The sequence below is a fragment of the Loxodonta africana genome, chromosome 3, assembly GCF_030014295.1.
Source record: "Loxodonta africana isolate mLoxAfr1 chromosome 3, mLoxAfr1.hap2, whole genome shotgun sequence".
NCBI lineage: Eukaryota > Metazoa > Chordata > Mammalia > Proboscidea > Elephantidae > Loxodonta > Loxodonta africana.
In genome coordinates, this window is record NC_087344.1 from 75,938,847 (window position 1) to 75,959,494 (window position 20,648).

At 53.0% G+C, this 20,648-nt stretch overlaps 3 protein-coding genes across 11 annotated transcripts in view; 2 read left to right on the plus strand and 1 right to left on the minus strand.

Annotated features, from left to right (window-relative positions):
• Positions 1 to 18,716, plus strand: part of BMP8A (bone morphogenetic protein 8a) — a 37,958-nt gene extending 19,242 nt beyond the window's left edge. Inside the window, exons 4-7 of the mRNA XM_003415516.3 lie at positions 9,153 to 9,347; positions 10,193 to 10,272; positions 10,782 to 10,892; positions 15,287 to 18,716. Coding sequence (XP_003415564.1) covers positions 9,153 to 9,347; positions 10,193 to 10,272; positions 10,782 to 10,892; positions 15,287 to 15,436 — 536 coding nt within the window. The 3' untranslated portion in view covers positions 15,437 to 18,716. The remainder of the gene's footprint in view (positions 1 to 9,152; positions 9,348 to 10,192; positions 10,273 to 10,781; positions 10,893 to 15,286) is intronic.
• On the plus strand, positions 1,012 to 6,134 carry LOC104846362 (succinyl-CoA:3-ketoacid coenzyme A transferase 1, mitochondrial-like). The gene is given in 2 exon segments (XM_010595330.3): positions 1,012 to 2,185; positions 2,188 to 6,134. Coding segments are annotated over 2 exon segments (1,566 nt in total). The 3' UTR covers positions 2,580 to 6,134.
• LOC100659162 (peptidyl-prolyl cis-trans isomerase E) overlaps positions 18,706 to 20,648 on the minus strand; it is a 28,242-nt gene continuing 26,299 nt past the window's right edge. For all 9 annotated transcript variants that reach the window (XM_064281775.1, XM_023554563.1, XM_003415517.4 and 6 more), the window contains one exon: positions 18,706 to 20,593. In XM_064281775.1, coding sequence (XP_064137845.1) covers positions 20,525 to 20,593 — 69 coding nt within the window. In that variant the 3' untranslated portion in view covers positions 18,706 to 20,524. The remainder of the gene's footprint in view (positions 20,594 to 20,648) is intronic.

Sequence of the window (20,648 nt, forward strand, 5' to 3'; positions counted from 1 at the left end):
TGGAGGGACAACCAAAGCAGGTGGCTGAGACACTAGACAGCTCTTTGTAGAACTTATGCTAGAGGAGGGATCCGAGAAATGGGGTGGCTGGAGGGAAATGTGGGGTCAGGGAGGGCCTTTTCAGACTAGGAGGCAGCAGAGCATGTGGTGTGCCGATGGGAATGACTCAGTGGAGGGAGGAGAAGTGCCGAATCCTCCACTAGTTCCCAGTGGGGGGACTCGAAGCACAAGGAGGGGCAGCCTCTTCAGGAGAAGGGACCCTTGCTGTGACTGATGGCTGGGCAGGACCTGCCATCCCTGCTGTCATGATGAGGGGTGAACTTGAGCTCCTCCAGGGCAATGAAATGAGTGGGGCAGTCACTGGCTCTTGAGGTTGTCAACAGGATTAAACAGGTCACAAAGTCGGTGCTCAGTGAGGATAGCTGTTCAGTAGATATCAGTGTCTTGGAAGCTCCAGAGGGTTTGGACTTTCTGGCAGAGGCTCCAGAGGGTCAGGCAGGGTCAGGAGAGGCTTTGGGTCCATGTCCCAATAGAGGCCGTCAGCTCCGCTCAGCTTTGTGAGGGCCTGTGGGCCTGAGACGCGGACTGAACCCAGGGCAGCAAGTCAGGACGCTGGGGACAGAGACGGTGAGCTGACTGGAGGCCACCGGCACAGAATCCTCTCTGGGCCTCCCCAAACCTAAACCCACAGTCATTGGAGCGCGGCCCCGTGAGCAGTTCCCTTCTGGCGGGGCCGCGGTAGCGTCACGTGCTAGCTCCGCGGCGCGGGACAGTCAAGTTCCAATCTGTCTGCCCTGTGGCCGGCACCTCCTTGGCTTCTCTGTGCCTGTGTCCTCACGTGCAACATGGAGAGGGTCGCCGCCCCGGCACGAGGCCGTTCCTACCCCCGCGGCCCGGGGACATCACCGCGGCGGGTGCTCTGGCTCTGTGACACGGCCGTGGCGCCCCTACGCGGGGCTCAGAGGCGCGCCCCCAGCCTCTCGCCTGCGGGACCTTGGACCGCGCACCCACATGGCGGCCCTGAGGCTCCTTTCCTCGGGGTTGCGGCTCTGCGCCCTCGCAGGCCGCCCGGGGGGCGCCCGGATCGGCCCCGCTCTGTCCGAGGGTGGTGCTCGCTGCTTCTCCACCAGCCCCAGCCACCAGGTCAAGTTCTACGCAGACGCGGTGGAGGCCATCAAGGACATCCCTCATGACGCCACCGTCCTGATGGGAGGCTTCGGCATCTGCGGGATCCCCGAGAACCTGATCGGGGCCCTGCTGAAGACCCAAGTGAAAGGGCTCACCGTGGTCAGCAACACCGTGGGCTTGGACGACTTCGGACTGGGCCTCTTACTGGCGAGCAAGCAGATTAGACGCATCATCTGCTCCTATGTGGGGGAGAACGCCCTCTGCGAGCGCCAGTACTTGGCCGGGGAGCTGGAGCTGGAGCTGACGCCCCAGGGCACACTGGCCGAGAGGATCCGCGCGGGGGGCGCCGGGGTGCCCGCCTTCTACACCAGCACGGGCTACGGGACCCTGGTCCAGGAAGGAGGTGCGCCCATCAGGTACTATGACGATGGCCACCTCGCCGTCATCAGTAAGCCCAGAGAGGTGAGGGAGTTTCATGGCCACCATTATTTTCTGCAGGAAGCCATCAGAGGAGATTTTTCTTTGGTGAAGGGGTGGGAGGCCGACCGCTCAGGAAACGTTATCTTCAGGAAGAGCGCAAGGAATTTCAACGTGCCTGTGTGCAAAGCTGCAGAAACCACAGTGGTGGAGGTTGAAGAAATTGTGGCGGTCGGATCATTTTCCCCAGAAGACATCCATATTCCTAGCATTTATGTAGACCGCTTGATAAAGGGAGAAAAGTACGAGAAAAGAATTGAGCGCCTAGCAGTCCGACAAGAGGGAGCGGGAAGACACACACCCGAAGATAATCTGAGGACCCGCATCATCAAACGGGCGGCTCTGGAATTTGAAGATGGCATGTATGCTAATTTGGGCATAGGAATCCCTCTCCTGGCCAGCAACTTTATCAGCCCAAATATGACTGTTCATCTTCAGAGTGAAAATGGGGTCCTGGGCTTGGGGCCATTTCCAGTACAAAGTGAGGTGGATGCGGATCTCATCAATGCTGGCAAGCAGACGGTCACTGTTCTTCCCGGGGCTTCTTTCTTCTCCAGTGATGAGTCATTTGCAATGATTAGAGGGGGCACCTTGGTCTGACGATGCTGGGAGGAATGCAAGTTTCCAAATACGGTGACCTGGCCAACTGGATGATTCCCGGGAAGAAGGTGAAAGGAATGGGAGGTGCCATGGATCTAGTGTCCGGTCCCAAAACCAGAGTCGTGGTCACTATGGAGCATCGTTCAAAGGCAAATGAACCCAAAATCTTGGACAACTGTACAATGCCGCTGACTGGGAAGCGCTGTGTGAACCGGATCATCACAGAAAGGGCCGTGTTCAACGTGCACCCCAAGAGAGGACTGACGCTGATTGAGCCCTGGAAAGGCCTGACAGTGGATGACATCAAAAAGTGCACAGGGTGTGCCTTCGCAGTCTCACCGGACCTCAAGCCAATGCAGCAAATTACAATGTAAGATGGGACATGGGCCTTTACCATGGAATGTGGGTTTCATTTTCACCTCACGGGAAGTTGGTCATCACATTTGCAAGTTTCACAAGCGGTTTGACTAGTTTTCCTCCTGGTCCCTCAGACTTTCTACAGCTGGATAGACTTTGTTCTCTCAAGAGGGATATGAATCTAATTAAAAACCGGAGAAAAAACAAAAGCTTGTCCTGGATGTTCTGTTGGTGCTGAGAAAGCTCTGTGATAATCGGTGAGGACACTGGTGGCCCCCTCACTTTCTGTGATATTTACATTCCGGTATATGTAGCCTAGAGGATCACTTAGGAAGAGTTTGATTGACGTGCTTTCCCTCATAGTTCAATCATAAAATAGAGACAAAAACGAGGGAGAAAATAACTCCACCCAGAGTCTACTGAAGGCCCCATTTTACTAATATCAAGAATAATATACAAACATGTGAATTAGTGGTCGACAGAAATATCCCTAAAGATTTCCCTTTTCCTTTGGCTCTTCTGACTTTTCCTCTGGGCCCTTTCATTGTGTTGCTGATTTTGTTTCCCTATATCCTTACTTCCTCCCGCCACACTCCTCCTTATAGCTCAGTAGATGTCCCTAGAAGGCAGGCAGGACCATCTCGGTGGGACAGAGAACCGGGCGCTGGGAGAGCCTGCAGGAGGAGAGACTCTGGGTGCTGACGTTCCACTGGGAAGCTTCCTGTGTGAGTACACAATCCACCTGTGCTCGTAATAGGCTGTGGTTTGTGAGAGGAGGAGCGCTAGGACCCTAACTGGTGGACTTCGATGGATGGCTTTTCTCATCTTAAATCGGAGTGTTCCTGTGTTACCCAGACCAGACACTTAGATCCTTCCTCTCTGTGTGGGGGCTCTAACTAGCCTCTTGTGTAACACTGTGTCTTAACCCAAGAGGGTCTGTCAGCTATTTTATCCTGAACCGAGAGTCTCAAAAAATAAAAGGAAAAACTCACTCACTGTGTATGTGTAAAGTGTTAAAAACGCCTGCGGGGATCATGGGCTTTATACAGGTAGCTCTCAGGGTGTGCACAACTGATAGGAGATGTTAAGATCAGAAAATTCTAGCTGATCAAGGAAGGTCAAGCAGCCTCACCCTGAAGGAATGACCAGATCTTGGAAGGGAGGGGCGGGGTGGCAGAGACAGTGCTCACTGAGGGGACAGCCTGGAGGGGCAGCTTAACCATGGGATGGAGGCATGGGATGCCATTGAGTGGACAGTAGGGCATCTTTTGGGGCCTCTGAGGAGGAGGGTAACCTGATCTGCCCTGGGTGTCAGTTTTCCAGCAGCGGGTAGAGAACACAGAGGTTTCCAGAAGCAGACAAGTGGAAGGATGTTACAATAGTTGAGAGAAGGAAACACTGGGTCTCTCATATAATCACTTTTTACCAATCAATCTCAGGGTCAAAAATAATCCTGGTCTTAAACATGCCCACAGTGGGATTTCCCTCCAAGGGTTCCAGCCCAGTCATCCTGATTGTCTGTCATTGTGACAATGGGGTTACCTCCCTGACTGCAGGCTGGGTCTGGGGTCACGTGGCACCTGGAACAGAGAGAAGCCTTGGGGAGAGGCAATCTTAGGCCTGGGTACATTGGGGAGAGGATCTGAATTGGGGGTTAACCATTTGCCTGGGACAAGATAGGGCAGGTGAGCTGCCACAATATTCTGGGCTGTGATGGGGCCGCTCAGAAATGGGGTGAGGCTGGGGCCTCGCTGGGCCCACCTGGGCTCAGAGGAGCACCAGCTCCAACCGGGCCTAAGGGGGAAGACCACAGTGTGCCCCACATCTGGAAGCATGCCCACGGCATAGCTTGTCATCTGTAAAGGGAACAGCACGCCTGTCAGTACTCTCACAAGGTCAGGTCTAGAGGCAGGGACCCTGGGGCCCAAGAAGCTCCTGCAGCCCCCACGTCTGTCTTTCTCGGAATTGACCTGCCCAGACCTGGGCAGCCTAGGGGCTCACCACTAGCTGGAGCCAAGGAATCCTGCCCGTGGATGGGTTGGGCAAAAAGCAGAGCCAGTGGGAAGGGGGATCCCTGACTGTGGAAGGAGGGGCACAGAGGCCCTTTCCCAGGACTGCTAGATTAGGACTTCTGAAAGAGACCAGATGTTAGCACTTTGCCCTCCCCACCCCGCACCTCGCCCAGTTTGCTGGGGAAAGGTAGGAATATCCTGACTCTGTTGCAGCTTGTTCTGGGAACTTGTACAGTGACTACTCTCTTTGGACCTCGGTGTCTGCTTCTGTAAAATAGAAATTAGGATTAGATGCTTCCAAGGATCGTCAGGCAGGCTAGTCAGGCCTGTGAGAGCCTCCAAACAGCTCCCCAGTACCCAACACAAGGCTTGGTTCTGTGGGGCTCCGTGAGGCTTTGTGGCATCATTGAGCTTATTTGTCCTTCTGTTCTGCACCCAGGAGACCCCAGTGAGATCCTTGAACAGACAGTTGCACAAAAGGAAGACAAATGGTGGACAAAGCCTTAGAGGACTGATCCACCTCCATGGGCCCAAGGTAGACAGGGCCCTGCTGGGACTCAAAGGACAGAGCAGCGGCACAGATAGGCCTGGAGGGCCCACCCTGGCTCTACGGCCACTTCCCCTGCTATGTGTCCCCGAGTCAGTGGAGCTCCACTCCAGGGTCTGGCATTGATGAGTGTTGGCTCCCCACTCAAGTCTGCTCCACTTTATCCTCTTTGTGACCTCAGTCACCTTTCCCCTGTGCTCTGTGCTTATTTTTCTTATGGTTTCTGTTTTCTCATAGGGCTGCTTCCTTATACCTTTGACTTGCCATGTCCCAAACTCTACCGAATAGCTTTGCTCTGGCACCCCTCTGGGGTCAGCTCCTGCAGCTAACACCCTCCCTGTCTCAGCAGCTCTTGTTCCCATTCCTGATAGTGAGCCTCCAGTCAGCCCAGTTCATTAGTGTGTGGCAAGTGATGTCATAGGTCAAAGGTTGGTCTCTGGATTGATTGGTTGTCCAGTCAGTGGTGTCCAGTGGACACCTGGTCTACAGCACTGCTGTCTAAGGGCCAGCATTTGCTTAGGACTGTGGGTGGGGAAGGCAGGCAATGTTCTTGACCTGTAGTCTATAATAGAGAACTATTATAGACCTGCTGTGGAACAAATTGGTCAGCAAATGAAGAAAACCCTCAATGAGATGGCTTGACACAATAACCTCAACAATGGGTGTCTTAGGCTGGGTTCTCTAGGGAAACAAAACCAAAGAATTGTCTATATATATATATGTATATAGAGAGATTTATATCAAGGAAATGGCTCATGCGATTGTAGAGGCTGGAAAGTCCCAAGTCTGTGGGTCAGACAGGAGGCTTCTCCTGACCCATGTAGCTAAAAGGGCTGGAGATACAAAGACTGGCAGGTCAGACAACAGGCCTCTGGCTCATAGGCTGCGGATGCCGACAGATCCCAAGAGCAGCAAGTGTCTTAGTTATCTAGGGCTATCATAACAGAAATACCACAAGTGGACGGCTTTAACAAAGAGAAATTTATTTTCTCACAATCTAGTAGGTTACAAGTCCAAATTGAGGGCGTCAGCTCCAGGGGAAGGCTTTCTCTCTCTGTCGGCTCTGGAGGAAGGTCCTTGTCCTCAATCTTCCCCTGGTCGAGGAGCTTCACAGGCACCGGGACCCCGTGTCCAAAGGACGCGCTCTGCTCCTGGTGTTACTTTCTTGGTGGTATGAGGTCTCCAGCTCTCTGCTTGCTTCCCTTTCCTTTTATCTCTTGAGAGATAAAAGGTGGTGGAGGTCACATCCCAGGGAAACTCCCTTTACCTTGGATCAGGTTGGTGACCTCAGTGAGGGTGGTGTTACAATCCCACCCTAATCTTCTCAACATGAAATTACATCCACAAAATGGAGGACAACCATACAATACTGGGAATCATGGCCTAACCAAATTGATACACACATTTTGGGGGGGACATAATTCAATCCATGACAGCAAGTAAGCTAGCAGGCTGCTGGCTCATAAACTCCAGAGGCTGACGAATCCCAAGATCAGCAGGTAAGCTGCTAGCTCAAATCCCAAGAACCAGAGTTCAGATGAACAGGAGCCAGCTGCAGAATCCAGAGCGAGCGAAAGCCCTCTAGCCTTGCCAGAAAGTCCACCTAGATTGGATGCAGGCCACAACCCCCAGAAAACTCCCTTTCAACTGATTGGTTACTCACAGCAGATCCCATCGTGGAGGTATTTACATCATTATACAACTGCCAAACTTCATAATAACTACCAAAGCACTGAGAATCATGGCCCAGCCAAGTTGACACACAGCCTTTAACGATTACAATAGGCTCAAACATGAAAGATCATGGCAATGGTGCAGGACTGGGCAACATTTTTTTCTGTTATACATGAGGTCTCCATGAATCAGAGCTGACTCAACAGCAACTAACAATAGCAACCACATGGAACAAACAGAAATATGTATAATGTGTCCATAAATGTATATATGTATGTCTGTATATACACATGTATACACACGCACACATACGTACTCATGCATGTATGTGCGTGTGAGTGCTTCCAACACTGAAGTGAAGTGCCCCCTCATGTAAATCGAACAATTGATACTATGTTTTAAGAGACATAAAAATGGGTTAGTAACCCTGCTCCTGAATTGAGTATAAGAAAATTTCACAAGAAAAAAAATGAAAACCAAAACCAAACCAAACCTGTTGTCATCAAGTTGATTCCGAGTCATAGCGACTCTATAGGACAGAGTAGAACTGCCCCACAGGGTTTCGAAGGCACACCTGGTGGATTCGAACTGCCTACCCCTTTGGCCAACAGCTGTAGCTCTTAACCACTATGCCATAAAAAAATAGTATAAGAAAATTTCACAGGAAAAAAAATGAAGAGGCTCTATTATTGCATTTTTGTCTTTATAACAAAATCCAGGAAATGACCCAAATGTCTAACATAAGGTAATAGCAAAGTATGGTGTATCTACTCAATGTAATTTTCTGCATTTGAAATATGTATTATTGAGACTTATTTTGACAAGGAAAAAATATATATGAAATAGTTGGGGGAAATGCAGACTTCTTCACAGTGCTGACGATGGTGTAAAATTTAAAAACCAACCTGTCATGGATTGAATTGTGTCCCATGTGTATCAATTTCCCCAGTATTGTGTGATTGTCCACCATTTTGTCATCTGATGTGAGCTTCCTGTGTTGTAAATCCTACCTCTATGATGTTAATTAGGTGGGATTATCAGCAGTTATGTTAATGAGGCAGGACTCTATCTACAAAATTGGATTGTAACTTGAGCGAAACTCTTTTGAGATATGAAAGAAGTGAGCAGAGAGACAGGGGGACCACATACCACCAAGAAAGCACCTCCAGGAACAGAGCACGTCCTTTGGATAGGAGCGGAGAAGCTCCCAAACCAAGAGAAGACTGATGACAAGGACCTTCCTCCAGAGGTGACAGAGAAAGACTTCCCGTGGAGCTAAATGCCCTATATTTGGACTTGTAGTGTACTAGATTGTGAGAAAATGAATTTTTCTTTGGTAAAGCCATCCCCTTGTGGTATTTCTGTTACAGCAGCACGAGATGAATAAAACACAACCTATGAAAATACCCTAAAAAACAAAAATGGATATGCTAGAGGAGGAGGCTTATGAGTGACGTTTTTCTCAAAAGTTGTTTTACTGTGGTTATTATATTGCTTTTACAATTATATATAAAAAAAAAAAAGGACATTTGGAAATAAAAAAAGGTACGGAAAGGTGGTTTTGTTGGTGGCGTCTTTACATTCCCGGGGCTAATTTGCTTAGGTTTTTCTTGTCATCTTCAGCCTTTCAGCAACTGTGGGATAAAACCCCATTTTTATAGGCTTCGCTATTCCCAGGGCTGGGCCCAAACCATGTCCCTTCCTGCAGCCTTTCCTCTTTTTTCACCATAAATCCCTCTGAGTGGATAAGAACTTAGTCGCTGGAAGGAGACCTCCGTGGGTTGAGCCCCGGCTCTGGGACCTCCTTCAAGTGTCTCCACCCCCTGAGCCTTGGGGGTCTCATCTGTGGGGATCAGAGTAGCCATCACTAATGCTAGTGGTTCCTATAACGAGCTGGGTGGTCCCATAAAGCATACCCAGACATCCCCAGAAAGCATGGGGTGGGAGATTGATCAGGGCCTCAGAGTCCTGAGATGAAAGGGGGAACGCTGAGGCTGAGGGCCCCTGACTGCAGCAGCTTCTGTAAACATGAAGTACGGGATTACTGTAAAGATTGAGTGAGATGAGCGTGTAAAATGACTAAAACGGGGAAAATGCTCTGCAGATGTCACATTTCATGGTCATCACTCATAAGGGTACCTGGTTCCCCAAGGAACCCCCACTCACCACCTCTTTCAGACCTGCCTACAGGGACCTGGCTGGACTTAGGACTCAGGTCTTCAGATGGGAAACTGAGGCACAGCCGGTCCCCCTCAGGTCTCAGTCTCGGTACTCCTGGGCCTGCCCAGGCCCCAGCTGAGAGTCCACATGCAAGAACACCACCCTCACTGACCGCCCTCTGTCCTCTCTCTGTTCAGGACACAGCGTGGACCCTGGCCTGGCCGGTCTGCTGGGGAGCCGGGCGCCGCGCCCCAAACAGCCCTTTGTGGTCACTTTCTTCAGGGTGAGCCCAAGTCCCATCCGAGCCCCGCGGGCAGTGAGGCCGCTGAAGAGGAGGCCGCTGAAGAAAACCAATGAGCTGCCGCAGCCACACAGGCTCCCGGGCATCTTTGGTGAGGTCCGGGGCTGGCCTGGCTCTGAGCTCTGGCAGGTGTTTGCCTAGAGAGGCTGCGCAGGAGGCAGGTGGTGGGACAGCGCCCTCTGGGCCCTCAGGATGGCTCAAGTGACCAGTCTCCCTCCAGCCACCTCTCCCAACACCAGCCTTTGCCCCATGCACGGGGTGACTGGCCACTCCCCTCTCTCAGGCTCTGAGCCTCTGCACTGGCCACCCTTCTACCTGGAAGTCCCCTCTCTGCTTTCCCCTGGCTTCTCCAGGAGCCTTCCCCAGACCTCGCTCAGAGTGAATCGCCCCTTCCTCTGGGCAGCTACAGGCCCCCTTGGCCCTTGGTTCTTCCTTGGACACTTGCAGGATCTGCAGTTGTTTATGTGAAGGTCGCCACACTGGGCAGAGCACGTTGGTGTCAGGGACAGGCCTGACCTGCCATGTTCCCTGCTTCATGGGTGCTGCCCTTTGCTGGCCTCAGCTGAGCACACTTGAACGTGTGGAATGGATGTGGCTGGAGAGGGTGGGGGTGGGGTGCAGGAGCTGTCTCTGGAGGAAAAAGGATGTGCTTGTCTTCCATCCTTGGTGTGGCCAAGGGTCCTCTTTGACGGGGAGGGGCCAGGCTGAGCGTGGGGTTACTCAGCAGTCATCGGGAGCCATCGAACGCTCTTGAGCTGGATTGTGGCATAAGCTGAGCTCCAGGGTTGGGCTTTATGAGATCAGATGCTTTAGATTCCCATCATTTGTTTATTTAACAAATATGCCCGTCAGGGTGACCCCTTCCATGGGAACACCCACAGGGTAGCTGGACAGAGCTGGACCCCAGAAAAGATCTTGTATTCTCTGTCCCCTCAGATGACATCCACGGCTCCGTTGGGCGTCAGGTGTGCCGGCGGCACGAGCTCTACGTCAGCTTCCAGGACCTGGGCTGGCTGGTAACTCCTGACTCTGCTCCTTTCTTAATTGACAAACCCCACCTTGCAATCCTAAGTGTGCCTCCAGAGAGGAGGTAGAATTATGGGTGATTTTTTCTTTTTTATGTATTTTATCTTCGGTATTTTCCAAGTTTTCTAAAGTGAGAATGTGCTACTTTTATAGTGAGCAAGACTGAATCCTCAGGCAACTGAAATGTCAGAGCTGCCACAGGGCACCCAGGCAGGGTGGGCAGGGCCTCCGTGTGTTTGCTGCAGCTACAGCTGTGGCCGTGGGGCGGGTGGGCGGGGGAGGCTGGTGGGGTGCTCACAGGGTATGGGGGGGTCAGTGCTTAGCCCTGTCCACTGAGGGTCTTTAGGGGCTTTCAGGCCTCTGGGGTGGTGGTGGGGCCCAAGGGTGTTTGATCGGTCCTGTGGCTCAGGGAGGCACAGCCCCGAGTTGTCTTGTGACAGCGCTGGCCCAGGGGCCCTAGAGGGGCACATGGTGGACTCACTGTTTCCCTCCCTACCAGGACTGGGTCATTGCCCCCCAAGGCTACTCGGCCTATTACTGTGAGGGGGAGTGCGCCTTCCCGCTAGACTCCTGCATGAACGCCACCAACCACGCCATCCTGCAGTCCCTGGTTAGTACTGCGCCCATCCTGCCTGCACCCTGGGTGGGGGGTGGGAGTCAGGGGCAGGGGGAGGGAGCTCATACAGTACAGCCCGCAGGTGAATGAGTTTTCGTTGCAATAGAATCTGACACAGAATACACCGGAACCTACATGCACCTCAGACATCGACTAAAAAGCCATGCACGCACACAATCTACGCACAGTACTTGCACACATGGGACATTCGTGGACTCAGGCACACCTCCATGCGGTCAGATACACAGACATATGTAACAGACATGCACACACACCTGGTACCTGTGTGGACTTAGCACACGTCTGCCCACATGCACCGGTGTGCGCTGCCTTCCTGTGATGCATGTACACGCAGTGTGAGCATTGTGCGTGTGCCTCTACACACCCTCTCATGGCGTGTACCTCTGCACACCCTCCGTCTTGGCGTGTGCCTCCGCCTTGGCGTGTGCCAGGGAACGCTAGGGTGTGGCACTAACGTGCTGTGGGCTGTGGCTCTCTGCTCCTCAGTTTCCTTTCACGGACTTTTCCCTAGTCCTTTCCTAGCTCCTCGTGGTTTCTATAGACTGTATGCTTTTTGATGCCCCAGGTTCTGAGGGAACTTTAAATGCTTGAAGTTTTTTCTCATGGGAACATTGTTGCTCCTGCTTATTGTTAGTTCTTTCTGTGTTTGTTGATTCTGGTGTTGAATCGTCTTTCTAGAACGTTTAACCTGGAATCCTAGTTCCTAGGATCCCAGAGCCTTATGTTTTTCTAGACTCAATCAATGTCTTAGATTGAGAGCAAACGGATTAACAAAAGCAGCTTTGATGTTATGCTAATGCTTATTTTCCCAAGGGTCTGATGGGGTTTGTTGGGCACCCAGCAGTTGACTTCCTTTGGAAAAGCTCCGGGTGATGCTAAGACACGAGTGGAGCAATCCTGCCCAGCCTGTCTCCTATGTGATGTGGTTCCCACGGCCCCTGTCGGGGGTTATCAGGTGTGACAATCTCACCTGCACTCCCAAGAATCTGTCCCCTCCATGCCGCTCTGTCACCACCTTGGCCCAGGCCCTCAGCCATAGATGTGAGCACCCCATGTGTGCTGGGCAACACACCAGACAGACCCTGCCTGCTGGGGCTGCTGCCCTGAACTCACAGACAAAGGGGACTTGATGCCTTCTGTGAGGAAAAGGAGTGTGGGCCACTCAGCAGAGGGAGACTGGGCGGGGCCGCTGCAGGAGGAGGAGCAAGTCAAGAGCTGGAGGGAGAATGTTCCAGGGAGACTTGGAATGAGTACAAAAGCCCCATCTTAGTTGGGTTTTCTAGAGGAGCAAAACCAGTAAGATGTATGTGTATATATAGAGAGAGATTTACTTCAAGAAAATGGCTCACACAATTGTGGGGCCTGACAAGTCCCAAATCCATAGGCCAGGCAGCAGGTGGGAGACCTCTGCTGGCTCATGGGATTATGGGGGCTGGGGAATCCAAAATAAGCAGGTCAGACAGCAGGCGGGATACCTCTGCTGGCTCACATCCTATGATCCAGAGATCAGGCAAGTACAAGAGTGCAGGGTCGAGAGAGCGCACGTTCTGCCAGAATATCCACTTATATTCTGGAAGCAGACCACACACCTCAGGAAACTCCCCTTTCAACTGATTGGCTGATCACATCGTGGATGGTGATTACATCACATCACATCACATAGTTCATCATCTGAGCAAACCACCGAGAATCAATCAATCAAGTTGACACATAAAATTATCCATCACAGTCCTTAAGACAATAAGGAGCTTGATGGGTTCAGGGTCAGCAGGGAGGCAGGGCTGGCATAGAGTAAGCGAAGGGGAGGGAGGTGAAGTTGAAGGTGGGCAGGGCCGGGTCACGGAGGGCCTGTGGTCCCCAGTCAGGATGGTGAATTTTAGTTCAAGTGAACCGAGAAGTTGCTGGAGTGTTTAAGCAGCAGTGTCATGATCTGCCTCTCTACAAGGATCTCTCTGGCCACTGTGGAAAGGATGGACCATAGGGGGTTGAGGGTGGAGGAGGCAGGGAGAACAGTGAGGCAGCTGCTGTGGTTCCTGACAAGAGCTGGTGGCAGCTTGGACAGGGTGGCTGGGTGGGAGGTGAGAAGTGGTCAAAGGAGCATAGATAGTGGAAGTAGACCAACGGGACTCTCTCCCATGGAGCGGATAGAGGGAGTGGGGAAGCAGAGGATCAGGTGCCTTCTGGGTGTGTGGCCTGAGCAACGTGGGTAGACGAGGCCCTCATTTACCAAGGACAGGGAAGGCCTGGCACGGGGCAGTATTGTCATTAGGGTTGAGGGGAGGATTGGTGGAAATCGGTAGTTCTTCTTCAGCAGATATGTTTGAGATCCTATTAGATCTTCAAGTGGTGATATCAGGTGGGTAGTTATATCCAGCGACGGATTATCCAGTAAGCAGGGTACGCACGGCCTTACTTGTGCCTACAAATTTATCTGTGGTGCACAACTTCATCTGTTTTTCACATCGAAGATGTGAAAGGCCCCTCATTAGCCATTCTGCAGGCCCCTTCACCCAACCTATCCCCCTGCCCGCACGTCCCAGGACCCTTGTCTCTGGGCACCCTGAGTGGTGCACGCCTCCCCCAGGGGAGGGCACAGGTGGTCAGCAACTCATGCTCCTGGAGCACTGTGGGCCCACTTTTATCACTGTGCTGGTAGTTTATTGAAATGTTTTGCTCTGTGTCCCATCACTCTCCACTGAGACCGTGAAAGCAGCGTCTGTGTCTGGGATATTTCTACGTTTTCCATGCTGGAAGGGCTGGACAAGGCCAGTGTCAGAGAAATGTTTTTGTTGGAAACGAGAAAAGTATCACTATACCCACTTGACAGAGGAGAAAACTGAGGGGCCCAAACACGTGCAGTTTGTACCCAAGAGCGCTGATTTGGTATCCCACATATTCATGCCTCAAAAATGAATGGAATGAAGTAACACATTAGACTCCACATTCTTTTCGGTTCTGGACGATATAAAAGGCTGTGTCTCTTTTTGTCACTCATCTGACAAAGCTCTGCTCTTGGGTGGGGAGTCGCAGAATGGCAGTGCCTGGTGGTGCTCACTTCTCTCTCGAGTGTCCCAGCTCAGCAGAGACCCTCCCCAGTTCCCAGCCTTAGAGCCCCGTGGCCAGCACTGGTGGGTGGTGTCTCCTGGCCTCTTCAGATGGGCCCATAAATGCCGAGAGCCCAGCCCCACATGGGGAGACTGGAAAGTGGGGAGCAGCGGCCCTGTGTCCCAGTCTGGGTGGGCATCCCTGGAGAGACCTTGCTGGGGCTTCCAGACAAAGGTGATGGGGGCGACAGGGATGAGGAGGCTGGGCTGTGGGAGAGGCCCCGTCAGACAGCTTTGTCTGGGTCCTGCACAGCAGCAGCACCTGTGAGGGCTGGAGGTCCTGGCCAGCTCAGCAGCCCACATGCACTGCCAGGAGCAGGTTTCCTCCTGTCTCCATGTCTCTTGATGGACAGTGGTGCTGACCGTGCGGAACTTCAGCGTAAACGGCAGCTCATCCAGCCAAGTCTCAGCACCAGTATTTTTATGGAGGCTGAAAATGACTGGCTCATTCAGTCAGGCTATTGTGGTGGGTGAAAGCTGTTCTGGGGTGTGGTGGAGAGCTCACATCCTGGGCCCCATCCTGGCCACACCATCAATGGCATGTGACTCTGGATGCGCCCTGTGGTCCCTGTGCCTCAGTTTCCTCATCTGCACAGAGCAGCGCTTGCCAAAGAAGTTGTCATGAAAGCAGAAAATACTTTGAGAGATAATAGTGCCAAACACATCAAAAGTGAACCCTGAATGTCTAGAATGTTCCATGAACATTTACTGGCTCACCCTCTGGAGAGGGAGACAGACCCACAAACAGATCATGACAAGACATGATCAGGGATACAGAGAAGGACAGAGTAGAGGAATCCCAGAGGAGGTCCTGCAGAGAAGTTCCAGGCACCAGACTCAGGCACCAGGTGAATGGTGTGTTGGGGAACAGCGGGCTTTCTATGTCTGAAGGGGGTGGACATGGCAGGGCACAGGCTGGAGGTCCACGGAGCAGTGAGGCAAGTGTGTGGGGCCTGGACCGCCAAGCCAGGGGCTCAGGCTGAGCCCTGAGGGTTGCGGGGGGCGGGTTGGTGAAGGGCCCCAGGAGGGCAGTGGCAGGCTGAGCCCTGAGGGTAGTGGGGGGAGATGAAGGGCCCAGGAGGGCAGTGGCAGGGTCAGTCATGCCTATTAGCACCTGGTCTGGGTGCAGGAGAGGATGGAGCGTGCAGGGCCAGAGAGCTTTAAGCTGGAGCCTGTGCAGGGAGCAGGTGGGAGCTGGGGGTTTGGAGCGTCCTCAGAGGAGGCTACCCTGCTCATGCCTCTGCTGCTGCCCTCCCTGGCCAGGTGCACCTGATGAAGCCTGAGGCCGTCCCCAAGGCGTGCTGTGCGCCCATCAAGCTGAGCGCCACCTCCGTGCTCTACTACGACAGCAGCAACAACGTCATCCTGCGCAAGCACCGCAACATGGTGGTCAAGGCCTGTGGCTGCCACTGAGGCCACACCCGCCTGGGCCTGCTGCAGCCTTCCTGCCCCACCTAGTCAGGCCCCTCTCCAGGCAGGAAGCCCTCAAATGCAGTCATACTTCAGGCAGGGGTGGGAGGGAGGGCCCTCTGAGGTCAGCACAATCCCCTGCCCACTTCCTGCCAGGGCTCTGGTCTTCTCCAGGACCCTCTGTTCCTCTTACCCTGGGGTTTGTGGGAGACTGTCCTTCCCCAATCCTGGTGAGCCTAAGGCACACAGCAGCCATGGAGGTGTGTGCTGATGGGGGCGCCTGGGGTCAGCACCAAAGTCCTATCTATCTTGGGACCTGTCTGTGGCCAAGCCAGGGAAGTCCAAGGAGCATCTGATTCCCAAGGTTGGCTGGCTCAGGCTTTCCACCCTTCACCACAAGGTTTGGGTGTGGGCAGTCAGGGGGTCTTCCCCTTCCCAAGGGCATAATTAGACAAAATGGACATGCCTCAGCACAGTGTCTTCTTGGACTCATAACTTGGCCTCCAGACACAGTGAAGCATATAGGTCAGAAACAGAACAAGCTGGATGGGCCTCATGACCTAAGGCTGAAGCCAATGGGGATGTTTGATGGCATTTGTCTTTCCATCTTCCTATGCTGGGCCTGTCCCTGCTGCTGCCTGGGGAAGAGATGTGACCCCGCAGAAAACCTAAGAACTTGGGGCTTCCAGCTCCCTCAACCACCTCCACCATGTTGACCCTTTTGGAGCCCAGCACTGAGACAAAGCTAACTCTTGGCAGAAGCAAGGACAGCAGCTGCTATGAGTGGTCTGGGCTGGCACAGCACAGATGATACCATTTCCTACATGCTCGGCCATGGCCAACATCACTAATCAACCTGGATTCTTTCTCCACCAAACCCAGACAGGCCTCAAAACCCTCCACAGAAGAGCTCCAAACAGCCACTACCAACCATTCATAGTTGGAACAAACCCTGCGCAGGAGCAGTCCATTCCCCACAGAGCATGAAAGGGCTGGGCAGCCTGTGGCCAGGCAGGATGCAAGGGAGGGTAAGCCAGTGCCCACCAGCTTCTAGGCATTAAGAACAAACTAGTCATCAGTCTGTGTCACCTGTGTGCCCAGGAGCCCTGTCCTGGTTCTTGGGGCCTGTGAGCCAAAAAGGCCCCTGTCCCAGGGGAGTGACAGGCAGTAATTAAGCTGAGCTGGGTAGGGAGGTTTGTCTCAGCTTCCAGTGTTCCGGGAAACCACAGTTCTTGGAACAGCTGCTGGGAGCTGGAGTGTTTATTTGATTTCTGACTCGCTAAGCCTGTAATTAACCTGCTGGTGCAGACAACATCCAGCTGCACAAACCCTGAAATACCGTCATTAAAAGCAGCTCCTGGGCCCGCCCTGTCCACAGGCCCTGCCCAGGGATGCGCATCTCCGAGGAGGGACCTCCAGGAGAGCAGGTCTGGCAGGGCAGGGGCTGTGCTGCAGGACAGCAGCCCCTCCACCTGGACCTGGGAGACCCTCTGCTGCACAGAGGGCGGGCCCACCTGTCAACTGAGTTGCCCATCAGCCTAGGGCGTCAAGCACAAGCTGGCAGGTGTAGGACGTGACACTGGCCCAGATGTGAGACCTGTATCTGGTTCCAGATCAGCCACTGACTTGCTTGGTGTCTGGACAAGTCCCCTTCCATATCCATGCTTCAGTTTCCCATCTGTGACATGAGGATATGGGACTCTCATCTCCAGAGGCCCTTCCAGCCAAAGAATCTGCTTGCCACCCTATCCTGTCCTCACTCACAGCCGGAGAATCCACAGCTGCATCTCCACTCACAGAAGGCTGCCATGTGACATGCTGTCCACCTGCTGTTTCAGGACCTTACTTGACAGCTCTCCTCCCAACATCAAGGACAGCAGAGGCTTGGAAATTAGCTGATTACTTGACAACTAAATGTCAACGTTTGGTGTCTTCAATGCCCAGCACACAACCGGGTGGTGGGGGGAGGGGGGGTGCCAGGAGCTCGACAAAGGAATGCTTTGAAAGCGCAGACTTGGCCTTGCCCATCGGCGCGCAGAGCAGGAACATAAGCACCATGATACTCCTTGTAAGCTGCGGCTTTCCTGACAGACTTCCAGCGCCCACAGCCACCCAGGCAGCCACCAAAGAAAATGAATAGAAAAGGCCTCAGGGAAGTGAGGCAATTGCAGACACAAAGCCCATGAGGCAGGGTCATTTGGGCTCAGATCCAGTTACCACGACAAGCTTGTCTACCTGCTGCCTCTGCAGCCCAGATAACACTCGAGGCTGCACATCAGGAGGATAAATGAGGGCAGTCAGCTCAGGCCCACTGACAGCAATAGATAAGCGATGACAGGAAGGAAGTTCACCAAGGACCACTCAGCGGGGGCAAATGGCTTTGTCCACCTCAAACACCCCAGGGACATCTTCACAAATGCTGCACTGGCCCCAGTGCCAGGTCACCACACAAATGACATTCTCTAATGTGTCTCTGTGTAGGGACGTGGGTAACACGCTTTGGAGAAATTCCCTACGAAGTCACAGGGAAGGAGCGAACAAGTAGACCTGGTGTGGAATTCTCTGCCTTTTGACTAAATGACACAGCGTCTGAGGCTGCTGCTTGTGCCCCAATCCGGGGGCCGGATTTGTCCACAGGGCACTCAGCACGGTGTCTGCACAGATGCGTTAAATAACTAGTATTCTGTTAGTGGTCATATTTTAAATGAACTTGCAACTTCTGAGCCTCTCCTGAGTGCCTTCATATTAAAACTCAATTCTCCAAGGATGTATCCTGGAGTTGCTGCTGTAGTTACTTCAAAGCTCTGCTCTTCCTAGATTCTAAACTGGGTCATCCCTTGGGATGAGGTGAGGCCTTGCACCTGCCATGGGGGTGACCAGCAATGCGTCGGCCTCTGCTCGGGGCATGGCAGTGCCCTGCCCTTGTGCTCTCAGAGATGCTGGCATCTCGCAGTCCTGCTAGCAGGCACAGCGCCCATGGTGCCCTGTGGGAAGCTGAAGGGGAAAACTTTCTATTTAAGGTTTCTCTTCTTAGTGGGAAGCCTTGACCAAGGATCTGACCCTCTTTAAAATAAAAAAAACTTTTTTTTCTGTCTTAAAAAAAATTATATGTGCCGGGGAAAATTTTGAAAGTAACAAACACAGAATACAACCACCTACGAAACCACCACAGAGAGAACAGTGTTAATAATTCCTTCCAGTCTTTCTTCTTGGCGGGTGTTTTTGTCTTTACATAGAATAGACATTTTACAGAGTTAGGATCATACTCTATGTACTGTTTGATGACTTGCTTTATTTGATGTATATTTTGAAAATTTGCTATTAAATATTCTTTGAAAACAATTTTCCGTAGCATTCCATCACTTGAGTTCTCCATATGAGCCCTAGTTTTCTCACACAACAGGTCTCACAATTCCTTCCAGAGAAGGTTGTGAGGCTCTGTGACCCCGCATCTGTACAGCACCCAGGACTCAGGAGGCCAGGAGCATGGGCTGCCTACTAACCCCAAATCCCTGGACTTGTAACTTTCTCTTCCTCTCTGTAGCACTTGGTGCAAGCAGGAGGCACAGCTCTGCTGAAGGAGCTGGATGTCTGCGGACAGGCACCTCCTCTCTGAGGCTCAGGTAACCACCTGTACATGGGTCCTGAGGTGGGCCCTGAGATAACACCTGGGGAAGCCCTGCAGTGCCAGGTGGGCAGTTGCCACCCAATGGTTCCTCTCCCACTGGGCTCTCTGGACTGCCCCCGTTCCCACAGCAACTAAGGGAGGTACAGTAAGTGATGAGGTCCTCCCAGGAAAAGTCCGTTCCACAGGGTCATATGACCAGTCCCTCCTGCGGCCCTGGGCCAGCCTGCTCTCCCCCTACCCCTGCGGCCCCCACGTTGAGTACTTGGCACACATCCTCTTCTCTCCTGGGTAACACACCAGCCCTGCAGAGCAGGCATGGTCCTGGCCTCACTGCTGCCTGTCCTGACACTCGGCGGCAAGGGGAGAGACACTTACATCAAGGGGCAAGGCCCTGTGACAGGAACAGTGGCTCCCAGCTGAGGGAGCAGCCAGAGGCAAGGCTGGCATGCCATCCTCCACAGAAGCTGGCCTAGGGTCCCCTGGCAAGGGGCAGCAGACTTCTTCCCTTCTGATCTCAACCCAAAATGAGAACACAGGCTGAGAGGCCAGCCCAGCCCAGTGGTTTCTGAGGAGAGACTCAACGCCAGCCAGAGATACTGGGAGGTGGCAGGGGAGCAGGTGGCAGCCCTGGAGGAGGCTAAGGTGACTGATGGGGCCAGGCTCAGCTCAGCACATGAGAGATGCATGAGGTAGAAGACCAGAGGCCAGCCTAGCAAAGCTGCAGACGGAGATGGAAGACTGCATGTTCCAGACAGGAAGAGGGTGAGGGGTCAGAGAGGCACCAACTCTTGTCTTGTTTCTTATTGTCTCCCCAGCACCAAGCACAGTGCCTGGCAGAAGAAGTGCACTGAGCACTCTGATAATAAAATCCTCACTACTTTTCAGTGAATGAATCAAGAGCAAGTGGATCCCTTAGACTGATTACAGGTTCCCATTAGAGTCAGTTGGCACAACGACTGGGCTGCTGTCTGACTGACCTAACTCTTCTGCCTGACAGCAGAAGACAGAAAGACAGAGGCACTTCTACACTGGTTTTGACTTCCAATGCCCTGCAATGGTCCAACAAAGGTGTCTTCTCAGGGACTCAGCCCGCGGGAAGAGAGAGAAGCGGCGGGCAGGTGCTGTGGCCCATCTAGGCAGACAATCCAGTCGCAGTGGTCAACCTCTGAAAATATGTGGGACCCAGCCAGCAGACGGCAGTACAAGAACTAGGATTTATTTTACCAGAAGAAAACATCCCAGCAGGCCCAGGAGAGGCCTTGGCAGCAAAGGCCTGGCAAAGTCAGTAACTGTCCACAGTGGGTGCCTGCAGGTAGGTGCCTGCACTAGCTCCTTGTGACCACAGCCACACTCTGCGAAGGAGCTACTCTAAGCTGTCACCAAAGAAGGGCTCCCTGCTGGTTCCCCTGGACACGGGGCAGGAGCAGGGAGAGGGCACAGGGCAGAGCAGAGAAAGTGCCGGATCATACATACTCTCCACAGTCGGCAATGATCACTTTCTGCTTTGGCTTCCCATCCTTGCTGCCCTGGGCCTTCGTGCAGAACAGGAGAGGAGGAATCAGGGGAGGGAGGAGGTGGGGGTAAAGA